Source organism: Mastigoproctus giganteus, chromosome 5 (genome assembly GCF_048544385.1).
Source record: "Mastigoproctus giganteus isolate SK-2022 chromosome 5, ASM4854438v1, whole genome shotgun sequence".
Taxonomy (NCBI): Eukaryota; Metazoa; Arthropoda; class Arachnida; order Uropygi; family Thelyphonidae; genus Mastigoproctus; species Mastigoproctus giganteus.
This window is the reverse complement of record NC_143579.1, coordinates 117,613,371-117,637,302: the sequence shown is the minus strand read 5'-3', so window position 1 is coordinate 117,637,302 and position 23,932 is coordinate 117,613,371. Positions and strand designations below refer to the sequence as shown.

General features: G+C 37.4%; 1 protein-coding gene across 4 annotated transcripts in view; it reads right to left on the bottom strand.

The window, feature by feature from the left end:
* LOC150085658 (LIM domain-binding protein 2-like) overlaps nucleotides 1-23,932 on the bottom strand; it is a 323,298-nt gene that overhangs the window by 155,546 nt on the left and 143,820 nt on the right. For 3 of the 4 annotated variants that reach the window (XM_090373421.1, XM_090373423.1, XM_090373424.1), the window contains one exon: nucleotides 5,130-5,247. In XM_090373421.1, the coding sequence (XP_090229547.1) occupies nucleotides 5,130-5,247 (118 nt within the window). The remainder of the gene's footprint in view (nucleotides 1-5,129; nucleotides 5,248-23,932) is intronic. The other variant, XM_090373422.1, reaches the window with a different exon arrangement.

Genomic DNA, 23,932 nt, shown 5'->3' with positions numbered 1-23,932 from the left:
GCGGTAACAAAATACTGATTTTCTGATGGTAAATGCTAATGGTAAACATTAGCATTAAAGGTGCATGATGCAAGAAAGCAAGCTTTTATAGCATCAGCACAAAAAAAAAAAACAAAAAAAAACACACACTTCAAATTTCACTCATCTATTCGCTCCAAATGATTGCCTAGTTCTGTATTGAATCTATTTAAGCTATCCACTTCTACAATGCCAGATGGAAGTTTGTTCCAGCAATCAACCACCCGCTGGCTAAAGGCAAATTTCAGCACATCTATCCTACAACGGTCTTTCCTCAATTTGAATTTATGCACTCTCAGGTGATTATTATGAGCAAGAGGAAGAATCCCATCAGCATTGAGCATCCTCAAACCATTTAAGGCTTTATACACCTCAATAAGATCACCTTGTAGGTGCCTAGTCTCCAGACACTGTAATTTGCAAAACTTAAGCCTTTCTTGGTGAGAGCAACCCTTTGTTCCATTCACTAATCTTGTTGCCGTTCTCTGTACTCATTTCAGCAGCTCTACATACTTCCTAAAATGAGGCCTTCAGATCTGTATACAGTGGTGTGGCCTGACCATCGCCTTATACAAGGGGATAGTCACCTCCTTATCCCTGCTAGAAAAATTCCTGTATATCATTGACAAGACACTATGAGCTATTCTAGGTGACCATATGCATTGCTCAGAAAACTTCATATCTGCCTGCACAATTACCCCCAGGTCCTTTTCATTCTCTACCACTGTCAGTGTAGTACCATTCTGTCCACTCTTAGTGCTGGTAGATGGCTGTTCGTTGAACTCTTTATCTTTTGGAGAATACCGGCAATGATCAATCTCTAGAATGTGATGCTTGTGCTCATCTGTGGACAGTGTCTTTTCATTGGTTTCTGCTGTAGCCTACTTGCCAGGTTGTCGTGCTGTAGCTGAGGGGAATGACCATTGCACAGTACAGTTTTGTTATTTGGTTTTTAGGAGCATTAGCAACTAAGACCATATTGCTCCTGGGATATGCGGTGGTCATTCCCTGACCTTTCCACATCCTCCGTATTTGGTGGTCACGGGGCTCGAACCACAGTACAGTTAATTTGTAATGTGAATGTTAAATTTGTATTGTTAATAATTGTATACTGCACTATACTATTTCTATATGTATGTTGCATTTGCCAGATTTTTTTTTTGGCTGGGGGCAGCTTTACTCAATAAATGGTTAAAAAAAAAAAAAAAAAAAAAATGAATTTCAGTGTAGTACCACACAGTTGATACTTTACTCTAGGGTTACTGCTGCCATATGCAGTACTTTACATTTGTCAATGTTAAACTTCAGTTGCCACTTCTCAGCCCATCTGCTCAACTTTTCTAGATCCTGTTCCAGCAGCGTACTGTCATTAACAACCCTGCCAACCTTCGCATCGTCTGCAAACTTGGACATTAAGCCTGATATACTATCATCAATATCATTAATAAATACAGAAAACAACAATGGATCCAATGCTGAACCCCGGGGGACTTCACTAATAACATTAGTTCACTAAGAGCAGTGTCCACTGATTATCACACTGTCTTCTCCCATTCAACCATCCCTTTATCCATAGCCACAATTTGCCACCAATGCCACACTGCTGCAATTTGTGCAGCAGTCTTCCATGTGCAACAGTATCAAAAGCCTTTCTAAGATCCAAATATATGATATCAAAGTTATTCTCTGCATCCAGTTCTTTTGTGACCACATCATAGAATCTAATCAATTTTGTCAGAAAAGACTTCCCCTTAACAAAATCATGCTGCGTCCGACTATAACTGAAGTCTGGTCTAGATGATCCTGCAGTGCTCGTTTAACCAGCGCTTCCATTAATTTCCCTGGAACAGAAGTCCATGGTTACCTCCCCTGAGTCCAAGGAAGCTTTCATAATTGTGGCTAAGGGTTTGCTTACTTTTTTGCTGCCTCCTTTAATATAACTGGATAGATCCCAACCAACCACCCCAGGTGCCTTTCTTATGTTTATCTTCAACAATTTCTCCTCCACATTCCTCTCAGTTATTACAAAATCATCTAGCTTGCTGCCAGAGTTTAATTCACTTCTGGAATTTGCCTCCCTGAATAACTCGTCATGTGTGAAAGTAGATGCAAAATACTCCTTTAGTTTAGTTTGTTAGCTACCTGAGCAGGATCAATAATTGAACCATTGATATCTAGTGAACCAATCGGATTCATCCCTTTCCTTCTGAGTTTACATAAGTAAACAACTCTTTGCTGTTTTTCTTTCCATCCTTTGCCAAAGATTTCTCATAATCTGACCTTGCCTGCCTAACCTCCTTTGAGACTTGGTTAGAGACCAGCTTATATCTATCATAGGTTTCTGTGTCACCCCTTAATTTATATGTATCCCATGCATTTTTCTTCTCTGCCACATTCTCATTAGTTCATCTGACATCCATTTAGGCCTAAACCTTGAACAGTATTTCTTAGTTGGTATGAAAAGCCTAGTAGCTTCCAAGATTAATTCTGTGAATGCCTGCTATTTTGAATTTGCTGTTGGTAACATCAACAGTTGGTCCCACCATATAGAATTTAAATACTGTCTCAGACCTCCGTAGTCGCCTTTATGAAAGCAAAAACCTTCCCTTTACACCTGATGGTAGTTACCTCTTTGAGTAAATCCCACTTCAGCACACTGTGATCACTGCCACCTAGTGGTTCCTTTATCTGCAGATTCTTAATGCATGAAGAATCACTACTGATAATCAGATCAAGAGTATTACTCCCTCTAGTAATACTGGGAAACTGTTTAATCTGATTAAATCCCAATCTCCATACAACTTATCTTTTGACTGGACATGGTTCATTTTTGGCAAAGTTAAGGGAATTTGGAATCAATGAGTGTACTTTATACAGGGTGATTCACTACCAGTGCGACAAACTTGCAGGAGGTGTAGGGGGCACAAAGACGAATCGGAATCACATAGCACTGCAGGGTCCGAAATACCTTCGTCATGCGGTAGAGGACGTTGAACAGGAGGTCGCGTGAACAGCGATCCCGCTGGAAGTCAGAATTTGCGAACCGTTTCTGTTGAAGAAACCGTTCGCTCTTGATTCATGGTATCTCTCGTGAAACAACTAGTCTCACGTAAGCTTCTGTGCACACGTGCAAAAATTGTATGATGAGGAGCACGCCTGTGCAGGAAACGTTCCTGGTACAAGCGCAGAACGGCGTGCCCGCTACAGTCCGCAGCTCCATACGCGAGGTACATGTCGGCCAGTTCAACGTTTGAATACTCGTCCATCCTACTGCCTTGGGAACAGGTTCACAAATGCTGACTTCCAGTGGGATCGCTGTTCACACGACCTCCCGTTCAACGTCCTCTACCGCATGACGAAGGCATTTCAGACCCTGCTTTGTTTGTTCTGTTTTGTTATTTGGAGCATTAGCAACTAAGGCCATATTGCTCCGGGGATATGCGGTGGTCATTCCCTGACATTTCCGCATCCTCCGTATTTGGTGGTCACGGGCTCGAACCCCGGTCTAATCAAGAAGCGTGTGCTACGCACTGCCGCTCCTACCCACCTGGCTACATTCGGACCCTGCAGTGCTATGTGATTCCGATTTGCCTTTGTGCCCCCTACACCTCCTGCAAGTTTGTCGCACTGGTAGTGGATCACCCTGTATACATGTGGAAGTCTGGAACTGTCTTTTCTATGAATGCGTTGAGTACTGCGACCTGAGGGGAAAATTAACTGAAGCAGCTTCTAATCTCCACTCCCTTAGTCCTGGATATGAGCAATTATTAGCGCAAAAGACAATTTTTATGCAATTTGATATTTAGCAGTCCAAATATTCAGAAGGGGGATCTCAGTGCAGTTGGAACACGAGCCAGATACTGAATGATGGTTAAAAAGGGGCATGACATGCTACATTAGAATGGATTATTATCACAGTAGACAGGGTGGATGTGGGTAGTACCATTCTGATTATAGGCAGAAGTCTACCCTGTGTACGCTACAGGTTTTTTAAAGCTCCAGAAACACCATCCAGATGTCTCCTCCACTAACTAAAGAAAGTAACTGGTTGAATGATTCTGGAAAGAAAAAAAAAAAAAAAAAAATTCTCATACCTGGGTCATTGGGTTAGATCTACAGATATATAACTTCAATGGCTCACTGTGTCATTACTGCTCTGATTGATCTAGATGGCAGTATACTTCCACCTAAACACCATTTTCACAGTACGAGTTCCACTATACCAATCAGCCAAAACAGCCAATTATATCATTTCTGCAGTAGGAGTTACAAGGTCATGGCACCTGCCTATCAGTATTCATTGAGCATAGTTTTTTGGCCTAAATGGCTCATTGTGCCATATCTACAGTCTGTAAATCTCCCTAATTTTAGACAAAAGACGGATGTAAAATCGCTCATTTCAAACAACAAAAGACTTCTTCAAAACATGCTAATTCAGATTGACTGAAGATAAATGGTGATTCATGCACTGTATAGATGAGTCACCAATCACAGGTCTACTATGTCCAGCTGAGTCGCTGATCATGTTCCAACAAGTCATAACTCACTATGTTAGTCCCTACAAGGTTAGTCCCTGAACTTCTTGATCACACCTCGCATGTGTAGCATAGCCATTCCCTGATTGCCCTGGACATACATTATCTGAACCTACCCACATCACCACTTTTTTCTTTGGGGATCACTGCCAGAAACTAAGGATATTTTCAATCAAGGATAAATTAAGCTATTGAACAAGTTTAATGGATATGTTACAAAACATATGGCAAGAAAGTGAATACTATCTTTATGGTCAAATTACACTGACTTTGTATCTGTAATACTCAATGCATCAGTGCTTTGGATTACATCAGAAACAAGCTGAAAAGTTTGTTTCTTATAAGAGCTGTCTTTTAGAAAGAAAAGTGCAAACACTACATAATGAAATATATCTACTTTTGATAAAGAAGATAATGATATATTTTATTCAAAGACAAAAACAAGCTCACTAAAATGAATTCACTTCTTAAGAATTATCTAAACATCATACCATTACAATCAACAGAATTGTCCAAAATTATCAATTTTTGTAATAAGAAGTGATGTAATGAAAATAATACAACAAAAACACTTACTATATCGCTTTGGTCCATCTTCTAAGCAAAAAGTAAGTGTGAGTGTGGCATCATCCTCAAAAAATTCTGTTGCAAAAGCATCCCACCAAAGATTATCACTTTCCTGGAACAGGATAACCTTGGTTAAAAATTAATTTAATGAGTGATCCATGAAAATCTTACAGCAATCATATATATTTTACAAACTTGGAAAAGTTACAAGAACATAAGTTACCCTTGAATAAAAAGCATTTACATCTTTTGCTATACATAAATAAAAAACTGCATTTAATTCCAGGAAATTAACATTAACATAAGTTACTCTTGAATAAAAAGCATTTACATCTTTTGCTATACATAAATAAAAAACTGCATTTAATTCCAGGAAATTAACATTTAGAAAGTCTTCATAACATTAAAAAATTTTAATATAACAAGTAGTAGCTGAATTAATAATAAGAATCTAACAATACCTCTTGAGAGTTAAAACTTAGTATTGTTAATGAAATAAAATTTTCTTATTTATTTATCAAATAAAAAAAAAAAATGTTTAATGCTACTTTATCAGTACCAATGAATTATTTTAAGTTTTTTTTTTTTAAAATTAGTCCTCTTAAGAAATGTCAACTATTCATGCATAGGTTATTGTAAATTAAAGATCTAAAGCTGTTTACTATAAAATATAATAAAATGAAGCAAAGTGAAGGCTATGCTTGTGCATGTATGCGTTTAGCAACCTTAAAACACATTTCAGTTTCACTAATCAAACTGGTGTAAAACCATTACACCAGAGTCAAACATTATTTGATGAGAGATCAGCAAATCCTGAAACAGGTTACCCTGATAGTATATCATATAAAAAATAAATCAATAATAGACTTTCTGTAATGTTATTTATTTATAAGTAGTTGCATCTTGAGAATACCAACGTTCGTTCTTTTTCAGGTATTAAATACCATAGTTTTACTTAGCAGTTGAATATACAGGCAACCCCCCCCATATAACATGGTTTCACTCTAAAACGATTGATAAACTGCAACACACTACTTAAAAGTTTAATACAGTTAGGGAATTGTAGCAAACCTTGCATAACATGGTATTTTTGCTATTACGTTGGATGTAATTTTTTCACATAATTTCCATTCTTTTTTTTTTTTTTTTTTTGTGTATCCCTGCTGTTGACTCATTAGTCATTATGCAAAAAAAATTATTAGGAAATCCCTGTATTTTATTTTGTTCAGAAATCCCTGTGTTAGGTTCTGTGCTATTAAACTTGTGCTTGTTTGAGACCATAAAATATTGTGACTTCAAAGCATGCAGTTCGAGACTTTTAAGATTTTTGTAAGGTTATTTTGGTTTTTATTTGGTTCGTTTATAAATTTTTCTGGGTATGTATTACTAAACTTTTTATTTCTTTGTTGTGAATTAAATTCACAGCCCTAAATTATGCCTAAGGAAATTAAGCATAATTTGGGTAACTGCTGATTTATTTAAAGAATGGTTTCTAAATTCTGTGCCAGCTGCAAAAACTATTTCAAGTGGAAAAAATCTAGATTTCAAAGTTTTATTACTATTGGATAACAACACGCCAGGCCACCCAAAAGATTTAAGTCGTCCAAAATGTTGATTTGGTTTTGGTTTTTTTAGGAGCATTAGCAACTAAGGCCATATTGCTCCAGGATATGCGATGGTCATTCCCTGACCTTTCCGCATCCTCCATATTTGGTGGTGATGGGCTCGAACCTCAGTCTAATCAAGAAGCGGGTGCTATGCACTGCTGCTCCTTCCCACCTGGCTACGGAGGCATCCAAAATGTTGAAGTAATGTTCCTACAACCAAATACAACTTCTTTAATTCAACCATTAGATCAAGACATTCTACCTTTAAAACATTACATCAGAAAATCGTTACAATGGATTTTGGAAAAAAATTTATTCTGAATCTATTCAAGTGATAGAGGCATGGAAATATTTTTCAATTGTGGACTGTATCAGAATCATAGCTTTATCGCTCAAAGAAGTGAAACTGTAAACATTAAATGAATGTTGGAAAAATGTATGGCCAGAGTCAGTTCATTCAGGAAATATGGTCGAATTGGTGCAATAGTATAACTTGCTAAGTCGGTAGGAGGGGAAGGTTTTGATGATATGACTACTGTACTGAAGACATTCAAGAATTACTACTAGAAAAGGAGGCTGGCGAAGTGGATTTGGTGGAAATTGCATCAGAGGTAAACCAAATCAAATCAGAGGATGATAGCACAGATGAAAATTCTAAACTTCCAAATTTTACACAAAAAAGCAAACTTAGCCGAGCAATTAGAATCTTATTTTTTGAATGCAGTTCCTTTGACTGAAAGGAACACAAAGTTCAAAAGGAAGCTTCAAAAATGCTTAGCTCCATACCATGAAATTTAAAGATCTATCAAGCAAAAGAAACCAAACCCAGAATACTGATTTTTTAAAGAGAGAAGATACATGAAATCTAGATGCTGCAGAAGAAAGTTCAAAAGGTGAAGATATTCTGCAACAGAGAGGAAGAAAATTAAATGAATGTACATTATCTGACATATATGTATCACAGTTTGTAGGAAGTTTGTTCAGTTACTATTATTTTTAATAAAAATTAAGTTTCCAACAGTTATAAAAAATTATGTATTTTTGTTAGCTTTTGAAACTTAATCCCTCTTTTTGTACTGGTTCTTTGTCCCGTATAACACAGTTTTGCACTACACAAGATTTTATAAGAACCCAATTACTGGGTTATATAAGAGGGGTACCTGTACTGTCCTTTATATTTAAAATACATAAAATATATTTTAAATATAAATATTGTCCATACTAAATATTTTGTCATTCATACTTATGCTAGTCTTCAACTTGCACTAAATATAAATGAAAAAGTTTATTTTATAGGCCATAGAATGTTTGCTATATTAAAATACTGAAATAATAAATTAGTTCATTCAAAATTAAATAAATTAGACACTTGTCTCCACACCTGTTTTCAATTTTAAAAGGCTTATTGTCTCTAAAACAAATATTTAAAACCCAATTCCAACAGGCATGCTCAATATTAAATAATACTGCATTATAATTTGACATTTTTGATCTAACATTGGGTGTCTGCTATCAAGACAAAAACTAAGAAAAAGAAAATAAAACGATAAAAAAGGTGGTCAGGTTACCCCCCCTCCACTTCGGGAGGGTTTCAAGCTTCAGTGGGATTCAACTTCTACTCCAGACCGATAAAACCCACCGCCTGTTTACTGAGCAAGCAACAATACAAATGCCGTTACAGCAAAGTCCTTTTACTGGTAAATTTCATCGAACTTTTGCATGCTTCTCGTGTAGGCTTTCTTTGCCTTAGCCCAAGTCACTGTATTGCAATTAAATTAGCGTGGGAAACACTTCAATGATATTTTGCTAGTTGTCCTTGTACTATTGACATCAAATGAAATGTTTTCATTAAACATGCCAAAAATGAAATCTGTTACAAAATTTCATATGAAATTGTGGATTACCAATAGCAGAAAAGATTTTACTATGGATGGCATTATTGTGTTTGGTATTGTATGCGAAAAGAACATTCCATGCAAGGAAAAAATTTCAGATCAACCAACATCTAAAAATAGCATCGCACATTATGGCTAAGCAAAGAAAAACGCAAGGAAATATTTCCAGAGTAGTCACTTTTAACAAAGATGTATACTTCAAAAGAATAGAAAAGTGATTTTTCAAAGACCCTGGTAAACAGCAATATTCCTTTCAATAAGTTTAACTATTGAGTCTTCACGCAATTTTTGAAAAAATATTGTATAAATCAAAATATTCCAGATTAATCCACCCTGAAAAAGAATTGCCACACTTGTTGAGGAGACCACTGATGACATTATTTGTGAAATTCTTCAAGATATTAGAGAAAACTACATCTGGATGTCCACTAATGAAACAGCCACTTCTGCATTAAAGTTTTCTATCCAGATACGATCCAAGTTGACCTGCAAATTTCAACAGCACCTAGAGGCATAGGAGACGAAATATGAAAATACAATAATGTTTTAAACTTGGGATTTCACACTTTGAGGAAAATAGATGAATTTATAAATGGGAAAGGAAATGAACTTCCATTCAAGTAGAGGTTTCAAAAGCTCATATTTTTAAATACAACCTAGACACTTCTGTAGAAGTAGAAAGGTTCTCTGAGTATAAAATGATCTTGGACAATGAACGCCACAAATTTACAATGGACTACTTTGAGAAATATATTATTGAGCATTGTAACAAAAATTATTCCAGGTGTGAGTTTGAAAGGGAAAACAAAAAATGATGTTAAAACTTTTCATAAACGGTTTCATGTTGAATACAAAGAACTTGTGGTTCAATTAATAGCAATAAACCATTAATAAATGCAAAAATCGTAGCGCACATAATCCAATGTCTAATAATTTCATAAAGAATTTTGCAACCGTCATAAATTAATTACTTGGGCTATACCTATACATTCAGATATCTATTGCATCTTAAGAGTTAAAATAACAATGCAATAATCTGTTGTAAAAATGAATTATTAAATATACAGGTTTTGATTTAAGCTGACATAAGATTATTACGATAACTAAGGAAATCATACTGCTCTAGTTATAAATAGAGGTAACTTAAGTTACTTTAGAAGATGACTTGTCTTTTCCAACTCTTCTAATAAATGAAGATGGAAAAAAGGAAATTCTAAATAAGGAGTGAAAATGAGAGTAAGGATGCAGTAAACTAACCTTGCACATAGTAAGCAGATTATCTTAAACTATAAGAAAAATTCATGGAACTATTGGAAGGAATGGAACTATATTAGCCATATAGTGCAAGGAAGCCTGAGGCTTATGCTGCACCAGCACCAGCCAGAAAAAAAAAAAAAAATTCCAAGTTACCCTGAGAGAGAGAGAGAGAGAGAGAGAGAGAGAGAGAGAGAGAGAGAGAGAGAGAGAGAGAGAGAGAGATCACCAATAAATAGAAGAATTATGATATCCAGCTCAGGACCTTGGGTATGGCACTGAGTATAGCCTAAACGTTGACCCAATAACAAGGGAATGAAAACAAGGTAAAGTGCAGCCATTATCAACCCACTGCAGGATGGAAGCCTCCTCAACAATTCATGCTGAGGGAAATGGACCATAATCTGCCACGCTGGTCTGGTGCGGGTTGGCAGATCGACCGTATTCAGCAGTCAGGGGCTTGAACCCCGGCCTACTCAAAGAGTGCGTGCTACTGCATTCCAAATATCCATTTCATAGGAAGCAAAATATATAACATAAAATGATATTAACAACCACACTAATAAAAAAGAAGAAATGAATGTTATCAATATTTATCATGAAGATTTAAATTATAACCTAATGCAGTGGTTTTCAACCGGGGTGCCTCAACAACATTCCAGGGATGCCAAGTAATTTGGGTTTAAGTTACTTAAACTTATTTTTTAATTCATTATAAAAAGGTGTACAGTATCTTTTTAATTTTGTGGTGATCTAGCATTAGCAGAGGCATATGATGCAAGAAAGCAAGCTTATGCAGCATTAGCCAAGAGACTTCCACAACAAGGGATGGAAGTCTGTTCCACCAACCAACTACCTGCTGGCTAATGGCAAATTTTCGCACATCTATCCTACATCTGTCTTTCCTCAGTTTGAATTAATGCCCTCTCAGGTGATTATTCTGAGCAAGAGGCAGAATCCCATCAGCATTGAGCATGCTCAAACCATTCAAGGCTTTATACACATCTATCAGATCACCTCGCCAGTGCCTAGTCTCCAGACACTGTAATTTGCAAAACTTAAGCCTTCATTCGTACGAGCAACCCTTCATTCCATTCACTAATCTTGTTGCCCTTCTCTGTACTTGATCCAGCAGCTCTACATCCTTCTTAAAATGACGCCTCCAGACCTGTATACAGTACTCAAGGTGTGGCTGACCATTGCCTTATACAAGGGAATAATCATCTCCTTATCCATGCTAGAAAAATTCCTGTATATCATTGACAAAACACCATGAGCTACTCTTGCAGCCCGTCTGCACTGCTCAGAAAACTTGCATATATGCCTGCACAATTACCCCTAGGTCCTTTTCGTTCTCTACCACTGTCAGTGTAGTACCACAGAATTGATACGTTGCTCTGGGGTTGCTGTTTCCCATATGTAGTACTTTACATTTGTCAATGTTAAACATCATTTGCCACCTCTCAGCCCATCTGCTCAACCTTTCCAGATCCTGTTGCAGCAGCATAGCGTCAATAGTGCCCTTAACAACCATGCCAACCTTTGTATCGTCTGCAAACTTGGACATTAAGCTTGATATACCATCATCAATATCATTTATAAATACAGAAAGCAATAATGGACCCAACACTGAACCCGGAGGGACTCCACTAATAACATTAGTCTACGATGAGCAGTGTCCATTGATTACCACTCTCTGTCTTCTCCCCCTCAACCATCCCTTTATCCATAGCAGCAATTTGTGTCGTGTGTCCGAGCTATAACTGAAGTCTTGTCTAGATGATCCTGCAGTGCTTCTTTAACCAGTGCTTCCGTTAATTTTCCTGGAACAGAAGTTAAACTCACAGGTCTATAATTACTTGTGTCAGCCTTTGTGAATTGGGGTCACATTTGCACATCTCCAGTCTATGGGTACCTCCCCTGAGTCCAAGGAAGCTCTCATAATTATGGCTAAGGGTTTGCTTACTTCCTTTGCTGCCTCCTTTAATATACCTGGATAGATCCCATCCACCACAGGTGCCTTTCTTGTGTTTATCTTCAACAATTTCTCCTCCACTTTACTCTCAGTTATTATAAGATTATCTAGCTTACTGCCAGAGTTGAATTCACCTCTGGCATTCCCCTCGCTGAACAACTCCTCGTGTGTGAATGTCGAAGCAAAATATTCATTTAGTTTGTTAGCTACCTGAGCAGGATCATCATCAAGTGGACCAATCTGATTCATCCCCTTCCTTCTAGAGTTTACATAAGTAAAGAACTCTTTGCTGTTTTTCTTTGCATCCTTTGCCAAAGATTTCTCGTAATCTGCCTTCGCCTGCCTAACCTCCTTTGTAACTTGGTTACAGATCAGCTTATATCTATCATAGGCTTTTGTGCCACATGTTAATTTATATGTATCCCATGCATATAAATCTATAATTGATGTTTACTTAGTATACCTCTATACAAAGAATAAAATTATATACTGTATATATATAATTTGTATTATGAAAATGTAATTTTTATAATTATATTATTGTAATAAATATCATATAACATATATATTGTTTAATGTCATATATATATTGAAAAAAAATTGAGTAGGGGTGCCGTTATTAAAAAAAAAAAGTTAAAAACCACTGACCTAATGTATCATTAGAATTGAAAAGAAAATTAAAATCAAACTAAAAGCTCTATTGAAAAGTAAGGCAGATGAGGGCTTGCATAAATTGCTGAACTGAAACAACTCTAAATCTCTCCCACATTTTTGTTAATATCAAAGTGCATAAGGTTAACTTCATTAATGGAATATTCCACCCCAGAAAGAAGATTTCACCATAGTTGGTCAGATTATTCACTAGTCCCAAAAAAAGCCCTTCATCAACAACACCTGATAAAGAAACTGATCATATCCAGTCCAAGTTGAAGGAAACCAAGAACTGCCTAAAAGAAAGGAAAGCAGATGATTTACCTGGGTACGCTAGACAGTTATCCTTCAAGGATATCCTGGAACTCACAGGGAACTCTGAACAAGGAGAGCTCTTCTTTCAGAGATATAAAACAGACAGGGATGCCCAGAACAGGAAATTACTTATCCCCAATGTTGATGGAGATCTTTATGGAAATTTCAAATCCTTTCTAGAACAGCCCAATCAAGCCCAAACTTTTTGGGGGTGCATCAGTAATATACTAATTATATGGAGCCATGGCAGTAAGCTTTTTTTTTTTAAACCAACAATCCAAGAATTAGCTTTTAAAATGATTCTGAGGAGGGTGAATCTAACTACAGACTACCTTTCCCATATGTCTAATTAGACAGGATAAGAGGATCATCAAATCTAAATACAGGAAACCCCACAAACACTTTGGTTATTCTCAAATTTAAATCCTCTCATCTTCAATCAATCCACTGATCACTGAGCACTAAGAATATGCAGAGGTACTCATCTGAAACAAGAACTACAGGTGCAACACACAGACAGAACAGAATATTTTCTTTAAGTGTTTATTAAAACATGACTTACAAAGTGATCCAAAAGATCACCAAGAGCTACAAGAACCAGAAGCCTCCTATTCATCCCCTGATCCTGGAGAGAATGTGTAAGGCTCGTGGGGTAGAATTTTTCACAACATGGTCTGTGATTTTTAACAGGGTAGACTGTTTTTACAGGGTGGGATACACTGAAATAGAATGGGTGCATTAATATTTGCTGATGCTATCGTGGAAGTGATAGGTGAGTTGGAAAACTGCTAGCTTGGGGGAGGGAGCAAAAATAGACTAATAGATAAAAGCCACACACAGCAGCCTGGAAAGCAAAGTGTTGGGAATTTCAAGCCCTGCTGTAGTTTGTCATGGAACAATTAAATATATGGGTTGTGTTACAGTAACTAAAAGTAAGAATATGTGCATGTATAATTACATGTACACTAATTCTAAGAGCATTGTAAATAAATTTGATGAATTTGAATTACCGATTAAGTCATCAAATGCACACATTGCAGGGATAGCAGAGACCTGGTGTCACTCAGACATAAGTGATGCTGAATTTGAATGGGGAGTACTGTATACAAGAGGCAGAGAGGGGGGGGGGGAATTGTGCTCTAGTTAAGAAGCATATTAAATCAAAGGCAGTGCATCCAGCCAACATGGCTGACTAGTGCAATGCTGAGTTAGTTTGGTGTGATATAAGCACAGAGAAAACAAAAATGCAAGTAAGAGTGTGCTATAGGCCTAATGACTACGATGAGTATACCTGAGACAGGCCATCCCAAGGGTGCAAAGGGTGCCCTGCACCAACATTCAAGGGATGTCTGAAAACCTGAAACTTATAACATATGAAGGAAATTTTAAATACGTCAACCTTTTCTGAACACGTTACTGAACTTTTGTTGATGTGTGCATAAGCTTGTCTACTTTAAAATTTACTATATAAATTAGTTCTTCAATACTTGTGCGAGAGCCAGGTGTCCAGCTTATTTTACATGGCTGTACTTTTTGGTCAAAATTTCCAGAAACACTGTTCACAGTACCTTTCTAGGAAATTGTGCAAGACTTATTCATTTATTCTATTTATGAATGGAATTTCAAGGAGCTAATCTGCTTAGGAAGACAGTGCAACTTGTTCATACCCTGTGTCTATATAAGACAAGCTAAGTTATATGATTTCTACCTGTGTAGAACATGCAGTGGCCTAAGGCAAGATTTTCCACTGTGAATACATTAGCTGTTATTCGATAATGAATATCGAAGCTGAATCGTTGGTCGGTGCATAAATTTTTACTAATAATAGTAGTTTTTGAGTAGTATTTGTCATAGTGGTATAAAGATAAGCAATTTTAAAACTATTATTATTACGGTTATTGATTGTGGAATGTTCAAAGATTGTGAAATTGTGCAATAAGGTACGGTCTCAAAACGGGTTTAGGGGGTGACAGCCACCCCTCTAAAAAAAACCCATTTCTGTTGACATGCATGAGCATTGTGATTGATGCCACACTGTAAATAAATAAATAAAAAAAATTTTAAAAAATAGAGACAACATTTCTGGGCAAAAATTCAGATTAGGGTACACCCTCCAGACTGTCCACAAGAACAGGAAGAAGGCAGTGATTAACCAGTGGAGCCCAGCTGCTCCTGCCCACCTGGCTACAGAGGCGCCTCTGTAGCCAGTTGGGCAGAAGCAGCAGTGCGTAGCACACGCTTCTTGATTAGACCACGGTTCGAGCCCGTGACCACCAAAATACAGAGGATGCGGAAAGGTCAGGGAATGACCACTGCATATCCCCAGAGCAATATGGCCTTAGCTGCTAAAAACCAAAATAACAACAACTCTGCCCACTCACTGTTGTTGCTGTTGCGTTTAATGACACATAGGCTGCTAGGGCTATATTGTGTCTTTCTAATGGTGAATATGAAATATTAGGTTCATTGTAATAACTATATTTTATGATATATTCCTATATGATTTAGGAAAGTACATAGTTCTTTTTTATTAAAATGATCTCCCAGAATCTGCAATAAATTTATTGATGACTGTGTATTAGTAATTGATTTTAAAATATTTAAGTGGATATTTTGAAAGTGGGGACAGTCCAGTAACAAATGGCAAATGATCAGTTGTACTTGACATGTGCACTGGGGAGCGCTGTCATTAGTTAATAGATACAGGTGAGTATGCCCAATCCTTAGCCTTCCTAAAATTATTTCATCTTGCCTGTTTTTTCTGAAGCTGGAGAGCCACAGCTTTGGTTCTGGTTTTATTTGGTAGAGTTTGTTTCCTGGATAACCTTTCCAAATTAATGACCAGCTATTATAACATGCTTTATGGATAATGTGTTTGTAATCTGTATATGGAACTTAAAGTCTGCAAAATAGTGGTTTCTGGTTGTTTGGCTGCATGATCTGCTCTTTCATTGCCAGCTATTCCAGAATGTCCTGGGATTCAGCAGAATATCACAGTTTTGGTTCGAGTCCTTACAGGCAAGTAACTTAGAATGAAGCCGTTTTATTACAGGGTGAGAGGAGTTGTTACCACTAATTACAGCACTGAGTGAGTCGGTGTATATTAAAGCAGTCGTAATTAAAAGTTCAGTTATCCGATCAAGAGCTAAATTAATAGCATAAAGCTCAACAGTAAAAATACTGCATTCTATTGGTAATAAAACAGAAATGGTGAATGAAGGGAAGGTTGTCGTAGCACCTACTTGGGTCTCAGATTTTGATCCATCTGTATAGATTTTACAGGCGTCTGAGTTAGAAGAGTGAGTTTCATGCAATTGTGCGATATTGGAGGGGGACAAGTTGTTTTTCCCCCACTGTTGAAAATAGTCATCGTAAATTACCGGAATATTTGTCCAAGGTGGATCAGGTGTCATGTCCTGAAATATATTGCTAGCTTCTATATTCCATGTTTGAGTCAGTTCTTTAAGTCTAAGTGGAGCAAGCCAGTTTTCATTTGGTTTACTATTGTAAAATGACTCCCATTCGGTATTATATGGACATTTCCAACTAGAATGAGAGGGGAGACTGTGGATTTTTGTGGCATACATCAAAAGTAATGTTTTCCTTCAAAGATGTAAGGGAGGTTCATGAGCTTCTATGTAAAGGCTCTGAACTAGGGAGGTTCTGAAAGCCCCTAGAGAAACTCTCAGAGCACTGTGCTGGATCATGTTCAATCACTCTAAAGGAGTTTTTCTAGCAGAGTCATACACTGGAGAGCCATAGTCTAAGCAGAACCTGATGAGATCTTGATAAAGATGGATCAGGGTATGTCGATCAGCGCCCCATGACATAGATGACACACCGGAGGATATTCAATTTCTTCAAGCAGATGGCCCGAAGGTAGGTCATAGGTGCTTGAAAGTTTAATTTCCTAACTAGCACCAGGCCAAGAAAACGGACAGTGAAGCAAGGGGTATTCGCATGTTATTGATCTTTAGCTCAGGATCAGGATGAACTGACTGAAGTTTGCAGAAGTGAGAAGTGGTGGATTTCTGCTCAGCAAGACGATATCCATTGCATGAAGTCCAGTTTTCTATTTTGAATAGAGCAATTTGCAACTATCTTTTAATAGTATTCATACTTTGCAACTGGCAGGATATAGTGAGGTCATCTGCATACATGTATATTTGAATGGTTTTTGGAAGATCTTCCAATATGTTGTTGACTCGAATCGCAAATAGGGTAGCACTCAGTATTGAACCCTGCGGGACACCCTCCTCCTGAATGTGAGATGCTGACAGCATGTTTCGATATTGGACTTGAAAGGTGTGTAATTTTAAAAAGTTCTGAATTATTGGAGGAAGGTAGCCTCTCAGCCCCAACTGATGCACATCTTTAATAATGCCATGACGCCAAGTGGTATCGAATGCTTTCTGAATATCTAGGTTGACCATCACTAGAAGCTGTTTCATGATGAAGGCATTTTGTATGTTGCATTCAATTTTTACAAGTAAATCTAGGGTAGATCTGTTTTTATGGAAACCATATTGGTGATCAGAAAGAAGATTCTGGGAATCTAGAAACCAGGTGAGCCTCTTGTGCACCATCCTTTCAAATATTTTTCCCAAACAGCTTGTTAATGTCATAATTCTAGACTAGAGTGGTCGGTCTGTAATTCTAGACTAGAGTGGGATCTTTGCCTGGTTTTGGTACAGCACAGACATAGGAATGCTGCCATGACAGAGGATAAGTATTTTCTGAAAAGATACGGTTATAGAATAATAATCATATGCCAAGGTCGGCTTCACATAGATGTTTCAGCATACTGTAGTGAATGCCATCTGGTCCTGCTGCACTATTTGATGATTTGCTTAGGCATTCCTTGAGCTCAACTAGAGTAGAAGGCTGGTTATAAAGAAGTGAGAGTCTAGTTTAAAAATTCAATTTTTGACATTAGTCAAAAATTGAATTTTCAAAAAATTGAATTTAATGTGTTGAAAGGAGGTCACATAAGAGGATGAGGCGGAAATATTATAAAAAGACTCTGTTAATGCATTTGCAATATTGGTAGGGGAAGATAGGTCCTGCCCATTCCATTGTATTATTAGTGATTGCAGCAGTAGAAATTTCCCATTGAGGGCATGTATTTTTTTCCAGATAATTCGAGTGTCAGTATTTTTGTTAATGGATGAGGTGAAGTTAATCCAGGATTCATGTTTTGCTTTTTTTTTCTAATTTGTCTTGCTTTAACTCTGAGTTTTTTTGTAAAAAATTAGGTTGGCGGTAGTTGGGAATTTATGAAAGTGGTTCCAAGCTCGGTTTTTGCCACTCTTTGCTTTGGGACATTCTTCATTCCACCACTGATTCCAACACTTCATTCCAACACTCTTGTGCTGGTTAGATTTTGGAATGGAAAGTTCTGTTGCAGATAATATATGGCTGGTAATGTGGTCAGTTACGTCATCAAGATCGTATTGCTGTACATATTGCTTTTCAAGTATGACACAACTGGAATAGGTTTTCCAGTCTGCTTTGTGGAAGTTCCAAGAAGTATGGCCTTTAGGGTCTAACACGACCTGTGTTTGAATTGAGCTAATGATAGGAAAATGGTCACTGTAGACCATTCCATGCTTGGAAAAAGAGATGCTGAACAGATGGATGGGTCTATGGCTGATGTAGCTCCCGCAGGTAGTTGAACATGAGTTGGAGAGCCAGAATTTAACAGAGTCAGGTTATGGTTATCCAGGAATGTTTCAATTAATTGGCCTCTCCTATCCATGGTGGAAGATCCCCACAATGGATGGTGGCCACTGGAATCACCAAGTAAACAAACAGGAGGTGGAAGTGTGATAAGACTGTCCAGTTCAGTCTGGGAGCAAGGGTAATTCGGTGATATGTAAATGGATGCAAAGGTTAACGATATTCCCATTGATATCTGAACTGCTACAACTTCTAAGGAGGTTTGTAGTTGGACATGTCTTGAGGGTATTGTAGTTTTCACAAGTGTAGCTACCCCACCACAAGCAGGAGAGTCAGAAACCCTGTTTTGCCTAAACATAGTATAATTTTTGAATTTAATAGAAGCATGTGGTTATAACCACATGCTTCTATTAAATTCATTTGCATTAGTTGCAAATGAATTAGTAAATCAATGATCTCATCTATATTACTGCGTAATCCTCTATAGTTCCATTGTAGGAATTTATTCATTGGTTGGGTCTGATTGAGGAAGATTGATCTGACTGTTTTTTCTGAGAAGGTTTCTGTCTGCTTTGTTTTGGCTTTATTTCTGGGAAAGATTGGGCGTCCTGTATCTATGATATCATTAGCATGTAACTCTAGTAACTGTGCCGTTATCCTCTGATTGAACATTATTCATGGCTTCACCTTCTGTTTTTCAACAGTAGTTGATTTTGTTGTTTCAAGCAAGGTTAGATAGCTGTTGTTGTTGTTTATTTGGTTTTTAGGAGCATTAGCAACTAAGGCCATATTGCTCCGGGATATGCGGTGGTCATACTCTGACCTTTCCGCATCCTCCGTATTTGGTGGTGACGGGCTCGAACCCTGGTCTAATCAAGAAGCATGTGCTACGCACTGCTGCTCCTTCCCACCTGGCTATGGAGGTGCCAGGTTAGGTTAGATAACATTAGTTGGGATATTAATCGGCATATTGCTCGTTTCATTGACTGTAGGTTTCTTATTGCATGATAACACAGTTTTGGCCCAGGTGGCAAAGGAAATGCTCGGTTCTATGGACACATCCGAGTTGCAGCTGAGTGGCTGCTTCTGGTGACCGATGCATATGATCGGCTAGGCATGGTTAGTAGCACTTGCTTCAGGGTAAGTGACTTTATGTTCCACTTTATATTTCTGGATTTTTTGCCTGTCTTCCAAAGGTCACACGCCTTAGAAAATGCAGGGTGGTTTCCCTTACGGTTTGAACAAATAGGAGTGGAAGCTATACAGTCTTCTTGAGAACGCTTCTTGGAACCACAAAGAGGACACACAGCATTGCCTCGGCATGCTGTTTGAGAATGGCCATATTTCTGACATTTAAAGCAGTTTGGGATGTAAGGCCAAATCTTGCAATTTAAGTAACCTGCTTTAAAAGAAGATGTAAAAATGGCCATGATTCTCGAGTCATTTTTTGTTCACTAAGCTCTTGTATTATTTCTTGTTCAGAGACAGTTAGTAAGTCCCATTTGCTGATAATGCCTTTAGATTATTATTATTATTATTATTTGGTTTTTAGGAGCATTAGCAACTAAGGCCATATTGCTCCGGGATATGCGGTGGTCATTCCCTGAATGACCTTTCCGCATCCTCCGTATTTGGTGGTGACGGGCTCGAACCCCGGTCTAATCAAGAAGCGTGTGCTACGCACTGCTGCTCCTTCCCACCTGGCTACGTAGGCGCCAATGCCTTTAGAGATGTTCAGAGTGTTATGGGGTGTAACTGACACTGGAATGCTGTTAAATGTTGTCAATTTTAACAGTTTTTCTAAATGGCTTGGAAGTTTCAATTAGAAGGTTTCCAGATTGGAGACACTTTACCATTTTAGGGGATCCAACAACCGATTCTAACCATTTCTGTACTAGAAATGGCGATAACTTGACGACAGGTTGTGTGGACAGTGAGTGCATTATTAGAAATGCTGGCATATCTGCACTCTGTTTTTCAGTTCATTGTCTCTTCAGACAATTCAAATCAAAAATTAACACCACGTACAACCACTGATTCTTATCGCACGTACATTACTAGATGATTTCATGTGTATTAACAATGAGAATTGCTCATGCATGTCAACAGAAATGATTTTTTTGGAGGGGTGGCTGCCGCGTGTAGTGGCTGTGTTCCAAGAAATAAAGCCAAAACTAAACAGACAGAAACCTTCTCAGAAAAAACAGTCAGATCAATCTTCCTCAATCAGACCCAACCAATGAATAAATTCCTACAATGGAACTATAGAGGATTACGCAGTAATATAGATGAGATCATTGATTTACTAATTCATTTGCAACCAATGCAAATGAAGCATAAAAAAACTGAAAATACATCTTACCATACAGAATAAGGGGTACAGAGGATTCATTAGACAAATTTATATCTGTGTGGTAAATATTTAGGCTCTAAGATTAAAATAACAGTTTAATGGTTAGTGTGTTTGAAGAATATAGAAGATTATGCAGCGGTTAAATGCTGCATAATGAAAGAAGTGTAAATTTGAAATACAGGAACAAATATTTTAAAATGTAAGAAATGTATTCATTGGGGATTAAGACTATGCGAATCAGCATGAAAATGGTATAATGGTAAGGTTTGAGAGAAAATTATTTTAAAATATATTCGACATTAATTAGACATCAAAGAAGGAAGAAGAGGGAGAATAGCATCACCTTATGAATAAATTCATTGACTAAAGATATAATAATTACTTGTGTGAATCTAATGAATAACATATATCCATTTATATACATGGACAACTTCTGGAAACCAGGTGAAAACCAGTTGTAATCAGCCTTCTGCACTAAGCAGAGCCCTGCTATAATCACCTTTCCTCTTCAAGAGCATCTCGTGAGATGCATGATGACTCTTCCTATGATTAAAGCTGGCCCCTTTCAAAATCGGCCATGTGGTAGGCAATGGCATACTACCACATTATCTGATGCCACAGAGACCATAACAAAACCAACTCCAAAAACTGCTGTTAAAGGAAGATCTGCAACAAGGTGGAAGGATAGGATCAATGAACTTTTGGGCGTGCATTTTGCGATACTGCTCGTATAACACATGACTGATGCAGTTGGAGGAATTCGTTGGTGGCCACAACAGCTCCTCGGGGAACTATGTGACTGGAAGAAGAAGATGTATAAACATAATGAAATTATGCTTATACATATCAAGTTATGAAATAAAGTATTAACCTAATTAGACAATTAATAAAAATAATGTCAAATTAATTTTTAATTTATACTTTATTAGTTGTGATTATGTAAATTATGTTGTCAATGATTATAATTGTATTACTTTTGTTATTAATTATCATTATATGAATAAAAGTACAACAAAATATATAAATATTTTTGAGAGAGCACCACATTCCCTAGGAACGCCCATGAATATACCAAACAACTATACAAGGAAACAAGAGTGGACCAGTTAATTAGAATGGCTTATAATAGGGTATTTTAACTTTTCAAATATTACCAGGAATTTGTTGATTGGGCACTAACACACCATCAAGACTTTTGTATATTTATTGGATGACTGTTTTCAAGTACAGCATATTAGAGAGGCAACAAGAGGAAGCAATTCTCTTGACCTAGTTATCAGCAGTGATTGTTCATGCATTAAAAATCTGCAGGTAAAAGACCCACTGGTTGGCAGCAATCACAGTGTACTCATGTGAAATTTATTTAGACATGACTACTATCAAATGTAAAGGGAAAGGCTTTTTCTTTCATAATTATTATTATTAGCTATATGGTGCAAGAAAGCCTGAGGCTTATGCTGCACCAGCCAAAAAAAAAAATTCCCCAGTTACCCTGAGAGAGAGAGAGAGAGAGAGAGAGAGAGAGAGAGAGAGAGAGAGAGAGAGAGAGAGAGAGAGAGAGAGAGAGAGAAGGAAAAGGGAATCACCAAGAAAGAGAAGAATAAGAGTAACTACAGTGGTTTCAGTTGTTAAATTCTAAGCAGTAGGACGAACTGGTGATGTTATCAACAGCATATTCCAAATGAAAGCATTCAGGGAAGTAATCATAGAAGTTACTACAGGCTTTTCATACCAACTAAGAAATACTGTTCAAGCTTAGACCTAAATGTACGTCAGATAAACTAATGACAGTTAGGAAAAAACAAAAAGGAATGGGATACATATAAATCGAAAGGTGATACAGAAGCCTGTGGTGTCTGTAATCAAGTCACAAAGAAGGTTAGACAATCTAAGGCAGATTATACGAAGTCTCTTACAAAGAACAGAAGCAAAGGCTTCTATGTTTATATTCACAGTATAAGGAAGGAAAAGAATCACAATGGGCCACTAAGTCAATGGGTTAACTATTGATGACCCTGCTCAGGGTGCTGACAAATTGAACAGGTATTTTGCATCTACATTTACACGAGGAATTCTTTACGGAAGGAGATGTCAAAAGTTTATCAAACTCTAACAAGGAGCTAAATGATTTTGTGATAACTGAAAGAAAAGTGGAAGAGAAACTGTTGAAGCTGAACAAAAAAAAAAAACCTGGAGAAGATGTAATCTATCCAATTATATTAACAGAAGCAGCAAAGCAGGTAAGCAAAGTAGGGCCCTGCTGTAGCCACAATAACGAGGGCATCTTTAGATTCAGAAGATGATGTCGCTATGGACAAGACGCACATGAATATATCTCCAATCCACAAAGAGGATCATCAAAAGGTGATAGAGTAATTACAGACCTGTTAACGTAATGTCTGTTCCTGGGAAAATAATGGAATCACTGGTTAAAGAAGTAATGCAGGACTACCTAGACAGAAATGCAATTATACTGCAGTCACAGTAGTCACAGCATGGATATGTTAAGGAGCAGTCTTGTCAGACCAACGTGATTGGATACTATGATGCAGTAACTAAGAAACTGGATGTAAAAAATTATTTTTTGCATCCAGAACATACAACCTCAGATGACTCTGAAGTTGAAGGTTCCTGTACAATGTCATTAGTAATTGCAAAGGCCTCAGCATCTCGACCAGCTGGGTCCGTGTGACTAGGAAATGGAAGCCAGCTGGAGTTGTGAACATAAAAATCACAAAGGAAAATTACCTTCCTTTGAGGAAAGTTGGATTGGAGAAAGTAAAGTTTCAAATAGAGGAAGTCAAAGATTTCCAAGTGATCAGTGGAGTTGGGAGAATGATAGAGGCAGTACATCAATTTGACAGAATGTGATAGAGAGATTTTAAGGCAAAGAATATTGAAAAGCAGATACTGTATTCCAAACTACCAAGTCTCTGACAAGGAATATCAGAGCAGAGCAGACATATACAGAAGTACCACCTTTGAAGCAAAAGAAATTATACAATGAATAATTCAGATAACTGAGATGAGCAGTGAGTGAATCAACCGATAACTGGGATTCTGTCAGAAAACATACATGGGGT